The sequence below is a fragment of the Gekko japonicus genome, unplaced genomic scaffold, assembly GCF_001447785.1.
Source record: "Gekko japonicus isolate JY-2015 unplaced genomic scaffold, Gekko_japonicus_V1.1 scaffold4720, whole genome shotgun sequence".
Classification (NCBI taxonomy): Eukaryota; Metazoa; Chordata; class Lepidosauria; order Squamata; family Gekkonidae; genus Gekko; species Gekko japonicus.
The window spans coordinates 30,542-38,591 of record NW_015164347.1 but is presented as its reverse complement, the minus strand read 5'-3'; the positions used below and the strand labels follow the sequence as shown (position 1 = coordinate 38,591).

The 8,050-nt window shown below is 46.4% G+C and overlaps 1 protein-coding gene across 1 annotated transcript in view; it reads right to left on the bottom strand.

Moving 5' to 3' along the window:
- Positions 1–8,050, bottom strand: part of AP3D1 (adaptor related protein complex 3 delta 1 subunit) — a gene marked incomplete at its 3' end in the record, with an annotated part of 67,455 nt that overhangs the window by 37,652 nt on the left and 21,753 nt on the right. The window contains exons 2-5 of the mRNA XM_015408878.1: positions 4,594–4,689; positions 2,177–2,257; positions 1,297–1,377; positions 488–595 (exon numbers count right to left, since the gene is read on the bottom strand). Coding sequence (XP_015264364.1) covers positions 488–595; positions 1,297–1,377; positions 2,177–2,257; positions 4,594–4,689 — 366 coding nt within the window. The remainder of the gene's footprint in view (positions 1–487; positions 596–1,296; positions 1,378–2,176; positions 2,258–4,593; positions 4,690–8,050) is intronic.

Below are 8,050 nucleotides of genomic sequence, written 5' to 3'. Positions count from 1 at the left end.
GGAAGGGGGGTGCCTTGTTTTCTTGTGGGGGGGGGGGGGGAGGGGGGTCAACAGTGGGAGGGCTTCTAATGTTCTGGCCCCACTGGTGGACCTGATGTCACCTGGTATTTTTGGCCACTGCGTGACAGAGTGTTGGACTGGATGGGCCTTTGGCCTGATCCAACATTGGCGTCTCTTATGTTCTTATGTTAACTTTCCCCCAGAAGGCAGGAACAATAGAAGCACTGTGGATGTCAGAGAGCGGCTACAGCTCAGCGGAAGAGCATCTGCTTGGCATGCAGAAGGTCCCGGGTTCAATACTCGGCATCTCCAGTTAAAAGGACCAGGGAGGAGGTGATAGGAAGCACCTTTGTCCGAGACCCCGAAGAGCCATGACCAGTCTGAGCAGACAATACTGACTTTGATGGACCGACGGTCTGATTCCGAGGAAGGTAGCTTCATATGTGACAGGGAAGGAAGAGGGACTGGCCCCACTCCAGCAACTCACCAGGGTCATGATATCGTTTGCCAAGTCTCGAGCCAAATCTGGAGTCACGAAACAGGACAGACCGGTCAGTGCAACTCCAGTATCATACTGATTAGGGCTACTGAGATCCTGGGGGGAGGGGGGGGGGGGGGGGAGAGAAAGAGGAAGAACAGCTTTAGTCTACCTGGCAATCCCAAATTTCAAATCTAGCACCAGAGTTTAACATGTCCAAGCAACGCACCACTTCAGACTACCTGCAGAAAATATTTTTAAAAGCTGAGTGCCTTAATTGTTCTACAAGCTACAAGCATGGACGGCTTCAAAAGGGAATTAGATAGGCATATGGAGCAGAGGTCCATCAGTGGCTATTAGCCACAAGGTATAGATAGGGACTCTGGGGCAAGGGATGCTCTGTATTCTTGGTGCTTGAGGGGGTCAACAGTGGGAGGGCTTCTAATGTCCTGGCCCCACTGGTGGACCTCCTGATGGCACCTGGTATTTCTCGCCACTGTGTGATACAGAGTGTTGGACTGGATGGGCCTTTGGCCGGATCCAACATTGGCGTCTCTTATGTTCTCCATCTACAGTGTGTCATGTCCCCCCCCACGGTCCCCCACATCGGCAGACAACCTTTTAATTACAGAGAACCGCTTTGGGAGACAACTTGTCTTGTGAAGTGAGATAAGAATAAGTGAGGGAAGAAGGAAAAGCACAAGGATGAGAAACCACACCAGGGGAGGAAGACTTACACAGAAGCAACTACGAGTAATGGCATCTCAGCAATGATGGAGCAGTCCCTCCCCCCCCCCATCCAGAATGGAGCCACTCACCTTTCGGATCTGGTTGGTCGTCAGCATGATGACATCCGTTCCTTCGTGGAAGCACTGAGAGGAGGCCAAGTATCCAATCCTCTGTGCAGTGAAGGGAGAGAACAGTGTGAACCAAGGGCTGAAATAGCCACATTATCCTCATCTACGCAGGGGTCCGGCAGCAGACTAGTATATACATAGCGTTCTGCAACTTCACAGCTGGTACAAGAGGGAGAGCTACAGCGGGGCAACTATCAGGGCCGTGACACGAGGCCACGGGAGTACTGAGCTTTCTTGGAATCTCAGCTCCTGTTTGAAGGAGGGGCCCTTCTGGTTATGAAAATCACATTCGGAAGCGTGCAAATAAAGTTAGGCAGAATTTCAGAACCCAGGATAGTGGCTAAATCCAGGAGGTGGGGCCTCAACTGCCTACATACTAGCAAAACCCAGAGTAAATGGCGTGGACGTGCACCATCTGAATCCAGCTTTGCTTGGCTCCAGTGTTCCCTCTAAGCTGAGTTAGTGTGAGCTAGCTGACAGTCTTTTAGCCTTCGGCTCACACATTTTTTGTCTTAGCTCAGGAAGGAGGGCTCCAGAGCAAACTAATCCATGCAGTAGCCAAATCACCTGCTCATCACTTTAATGCCAGTAGCTCACAAAGTAGAAGTTTTGCTCACAGGACTCCACCGCTTATAGGGAACATTGCAGTTGGAATAAATAATAAATAAAATCAAACAGAGGGCTAGTTCTAGCTTCTCCTAGACCAGGAAGTCTGAAGATTACAGCCCCATTAAATGCTGTGTGTGTGTGAGCGCACACGTCAGCTGTTAGCAGCCTTGAAGAAAACAGGTTAAGACTCGGCCAAAGGAGGAAATTTGGCAATTCAAGTTTGAAGACTTACTTTAAAGGTAAACTTTGATGCGCTCATGACTTCGATAATATTGAAGGCAGCCCAGCTGATGTCATAACCCAACATTTGCAGCTGTAGGGAACAAGAGAAAAATTTCAGACAAGAAGGGCTAAAGAAACGATCCTGTGGACTTCAACAAGCAACTTGATACCCAGCCTTTGGGCTTGGTGCCCGAAGCAGCATCTGCATCGAACAGGCACAGGAAATCCCCTGTGTGCAGAGTCAGCTGGTCCTTCTCACCGAGTCCTGCCTACTCCAATTGGAAGAGGCTTTGCGGAGTCCTTCCCCACACTTGCGACTGGAGATTCTTTAACTGGGGGTTCTGAGGATTGAACCTACACTTCTCTGCATGTAAAAGAGATACTCCACAACTGGACTGTGGTTTCTCCATGAAAGGGAGATGGGTCACAGGCTTACTCCATTCAATACTGTCCACTCTGGCTGGCAGCATCTCTCTAAGGGTTCAGGCTAAGAAAGGTCATTCCTAACACTTAGTATCCCAGAGCCTTGTGCCTGAATCCGGGACACAATGTGCTTCTCCACGGAGCTATGTTCACCCCCTCATTAAAGTAGTAACAATGGTAACAATGGAGGAGAAAAAAATGATCTCAACGGTATTTGAAAGAGAGAAAAAGCAAATATTTACAGGGCTATTTTGGGGCAGGAACGCACAGGAACAGAGTTCCGGCTGGCTTCAGAGTTGCCCACGCCCACTACAGCCAAAATCTCTGCATGCGTGGCTACAGAGGGAAGGCCTGGAGAGCACATATTTCTCTATTTCCTCTTACAACATTAGGATTTGGAGAAAACCAACAAAGCTTAATAGCATTAAGTTCAGAATAAACTGAAGGAAGGACTTCTTTACCCAATGCAAAATTCACTGGTCAAACTCATTTCTGCAAGAAATGGTGATGGTAACTGGCTTAGATGGTGTTTAAAAAAAGAGAGACTAGTCCAGTTCATGGAGGTGAAAGTCTACCAACAAGTATTCGCCTCAATAACCAAAATTAAACCTTCAAGTCTAGATATACTGTATCCCATGACGGTGAGGGAGCACTTCAGCTTCTTGGCCTGCTTGTGGGCATCCTGGAAACATTTGCTGGAAACCAAATGGGCACTGATCTGATCTGGCAAGGTTAATTCTTGGAGAAGTAAAATTCTGAGAAATTTTGAAATCAGATGTTTTGGAGAAAGTTGACCATTTCACTGCTTTAAACAAAAAATGTACAAATTCTGATTTGTTCTAGATTATACTGTTATGCCCTATGCAACCTTAGGACATGTATCTAAGTTTTTACCAAGTAGAACCCATAAATTTTGTAGTTTCAGTTGGGTAGCCATGCTGGTTTGCGGCAGAGGAGCAAGATTCAAGCCCAGTTGTACCTTAAAGACCAAAATGGCTTTGACTCTCAAATGTTTATACCCTGGTAATACTGTTGGTCTTTAAGGTGCTACTGGGACTCCTGCCCATACATTTTGCAGTAAACTAAAGTGTGCTATGTGGACAGAAATGCTCAGTCACATAAAGGCTAGCACATACTTGTATAAAGGTAAAGGTTACCTTGCTCGAAAGCCAGTCGAGTCCGACTCTAGGGTTGCGGTGCTCATCTCTGTTTCAAAGCCGAAGAGCCAGCGCTGTCTGAAGACATTTCCGTGGTCATGTGGCCGGCATGACTAAACACCAAGGCGCATGGAATGTTGTTACCTTCCCACCAAAGTGGTACCTATTTATCTACTTGCAATTTCTTGCTTTCGAACTGCTAGGTTGGCAGGAGCTGGAACTAGAGACGGGAGCTCACTCCGTCATGCGGCAACTCAGGTCTCGAACTGCTGAACTACCGACTTTCCACAGCCTGCAGTTCAGCGTCTTAACCACTTGAGCCACCGCAGCTCCTACATACTTGTATAGAGGTAACCATTGTAACAATTGTTCAGTGGTGTATTATCATACACATTACAGCATATTAATTGTGAATAAAATTAGTCACACCTAAACATACACTCGAAAATATTGCACACTTCTGAAGTTCACATAGGAATTATTCTCCAGTGCTTTAGACTAAAAAACCCTTTATATAAAATATTATGAATAAAATTGTTTCATAAAAAGCATTTCACTCCGTTCAAAAGAAAAGAGAAAGTTCTCATAAAGCCTATTTCCCCCTCTTTCCTTAATTTTTCCGGGTTTTCACGTCTCTATTCTTTCATCCCACTGAAACAAATTTCACATTTAGCATGAGTCAAAGCCTCATCCATTGTGTCCCCCAAAGGAAATAAAAAATTCTACTGCAGGAATGGTTGCATACAGGGACAGTCCTAGCCCTCCAAAGAAACAGGCAGATTGACCCCTAAACAGGGAAGGATGGAAGGCCATGAAAACATACACCTTACCCAAGGGAGATACTCACATAGGTAAGCTTGCAAACAGCATTTGCTTTCACTGCAATGTTATCCTGCTTCAGCTCTTGCTTGATCTCATCGATGCACTGCGAGATGTACTTTGCCTACAGGGAGAGAAGGGGAGGAAGTCAAAAACTCCTGCTTGGCCAATATTCCTGAAATCCACTATTTCAGAGCCACGTCTCACTCCTGTAACTGAGACATGCCAAAATACTTCAAATGCCTCTGCTGAAATGCAACAGGATTAATCCGCTACACCATCTCTCTATGAGGCACTAAAATGCATATTCCCTGCCTCGTAATGGACACAATGGGCAACTTCCCCTGTTCGGGCATATCTCTGTAGCAAGTGCCATTGAATCTTTTCATCACTCCTAATGCAAGAGAGACAGCAACATTTCCTTATCCTTTAGAAGGCCAACCTCCCAGGGAGTCTCTAATCTCTTGCACACTCTTGATTCTTTCAAGACTGGTAACCAGTATGAGAAATATCATGCTAGTTGATCACAGTTGATGGTGCAGGCACAATTTCTTGGTAAAGAAACTCAGCAAAGCTTTTTGCTCACATACAGCAAACCAAAGTACTGAGTGGGGTTTTATTCCCAGAGCCATGCGACAAACTGAGAAAGTTCAGATAAGGACAATCAGTTCCAGATGCTAGGTAAGAGCTTCCCATTTTCTGGTGAAGCCAAAATACTTTCCCCAAAGACCATCTCTGAAGCTTATGCTTGTGCTGAATTTTGGGCTGATGCGCACAGAACAGGTAATGCACATCAGCAACTGGGATACTTTCAACCCAAATTAATGTGCGACTGAACAACAACAAAAAACTGGGATACTTTCAACCCAAATTGTGGGCAATTGTACTCCAACAAAGGGAGTTGGGCACCCCAGATATATCTTATCCCTCCTTAGCTTAACAATAACTCCAACAAAGGGAGTTGGGCACCCCAGAATCTATATACCTTATCCCTCCTTAGCTTAACAATTTGTCTCAGCCAGAATACTAGTCACAACCACAGACTTAATAAGTTTGAGACTTATTTTCAAGGCTACATTCCTGGTTTTAGTAAAGAATGCATCAGTGGAGTAGCCACACTAAGGCGGAATCTGCATTTGTCTTTCCCACCAGAGTCCCAGCCTTCTGATTCCGTCCACATCCACATATGTTTATCGTCGTTTGGGGCGGCTCCACTGTCATTGCACCTCCACACTGCTTTAAAAGAATCTTCTCCAAACAACATTCAAACAAGCGTAGAGAAAGACGGCGTCACAGCAGCATGAAAATGATTTTAAAATGCAAATGCAGATACGGCCTAAGTCTTCTTGGTAGAGGAAAGTACATCGAGTCAACTGATGTATGACTATCCCGTAGGGTTTTCAAGGCAAGAGAAATTCAGAGCTGGTTTGCCCCTGCCTGCCTCCCGGTCATAACCCTAATATTCCTCGGGGGTCTTCCATCCAAGTACTAGACAGGGCTGACTCTGCTTAGCTTCCGAGATCTGACAAGTTTGGGTCAATCAGGTCAGGGCAGGTCTACTTGAGCTAAACAAAAGAGTCTAGTGGCACTTACTTCTGTTTCATTTTACTAGAGAAAAAAAAGTACATCGGGCAGGTCTTTGAGCTAAACAAAAAAGTCTAGTGGCACTTATTTCTGTTTTATTTGACTAGAAAAAAAGAGTCCATCATGATCGGCAGTGTGTGTCTGGAGAGTAGCGCCTGTATGCCAAATGGTGATGGTCAACAGATCTCTTAGATTGCATGCAGTGATTACGTGGGTAACATACTGAGAGTGTGGGCTAGATACTGGCTTTTATAAATCAGAATTCTGATCAAAGACTTTCCACCCCAAGTACTGATAGAAGAATATGGAATCTGTCATTGAAAAGGAGACAGGCTGAGGAGGTAAAGTTCAAGGGCTCTTCTTGTAGCTGGAGATAAGATCAGGCAGGAGACTGGAACTATGAATCCTCCTGCTGATACGGGACAGTCTTGGCAGAGACAGACACCAGTCCATAAACAAGAATCTAGCACAGGAACTTTTCCAGTCCCAACAACAGGACCTTGGAGAATTTAAGTCCAAGCACGCACACAGCCTCGCTCCCCCCCCCCGCATTTTCCAGCCCGTGTGACCGGGGCCCATGATCGGCAGTGTGTGTCTGGAGAGTAGTGCCTGTATGCCAAATGTACCGGGATGGTGGTGGTCAACAGATCTCTTAGATTACATGCAGTGATAACGTGGGTAACATACTGAGAGTGTGGGCTAGATACTGGCTTTTATAAATCAGAATTCTGATCAAAGACTTTCCACCCCAAGTACTGATAGAAGAATATGGAATCTGTCATTGAAAAGGAGACAGGCTGAGGAGGTAAAGTTCAAGGGCTCTTCTTGTAGCTGGAGATAAGATCAGGCAGGAGACTGGAACTATGAATCCTCCTGCTGATACGGGACAGTCTTGGCAGAGACAGACACCAGTCCATAAACAAGAATCTAGCACAGGAACTTTTCCAGTCCCAACAACAGGACCTTGGAGAATTTAAGTCCAAGCACTACTGTTGGATGGGAGACCCCCCCATAACAATCAGAGGAGATAGAACAGAAAGCCACTGTCAAATATTCACACTGCATAAACCACAGCCAGCCCCGCTCCCAAGCCAGCCAGTACGAGGCCACCTCTCTGTACTCTCTGCCGCTTCAGCACTGCGCACGCACACAAAATAAATTAAAGTTTCTGGAAAAGGAGTCTGGGGGTGGGAGGCTGGAAGTCAACAGTGCTGCCTGACCTTTGACACAGGACCTAAAAGGACTAGCAGAAATGCCCACTGGCATGAGTGGGAAAGAAGCTACAAAATCATTTACCCACTGAGTGTCAAGGCTGAGTAGGGTTTTAAATGCAGGTCTCTCTGTTCTTAGTCCAAATGCTATTCCCACTCCGGCCTCTCCAAGATCAAGCGGCATCCCTAGTCGTGCAACTCACTGTTTTTCAAACTAGCAGAGCCAACACGGTGGAGTGAACACATGGGCATGCTTGCCTTCAAACATCTGCTTGGCCAGGGAGCCAGGTGACCTTGGATCAACCACTGCCTCTCAAGCTTAACACCTTAAGAGGGCAAGGACAGAGTCATACACATGCTGCCCTGAGCTCTTTGGGGAAGATTCATGAAAGCTTGAAAAGAAAACTGTGTCATGATCTGGGCTGTGCCACCAGAGGCCTACCAGGCCCAGGGAGCCTGGCTAGCAGTAGGTGACAACTCCCAGAAGCCCCTGAGAGGTTTTGGAGCTAAAATTGACTAACAGGAAAAGAGGAGGGCTTGGAATAAAAGATCTGGAGCAGCAGGAAAAGCTGTTCTTCTTCCGAGAGGGCAGAGCCAGAAGGAAGCCTGCTGCAGGGAAGAAACCCTCATTTTGAGGGAAGGGTGAGTAGTCTAAGGCCACTGCAGATAGTGAGCTACGGACAGTATATT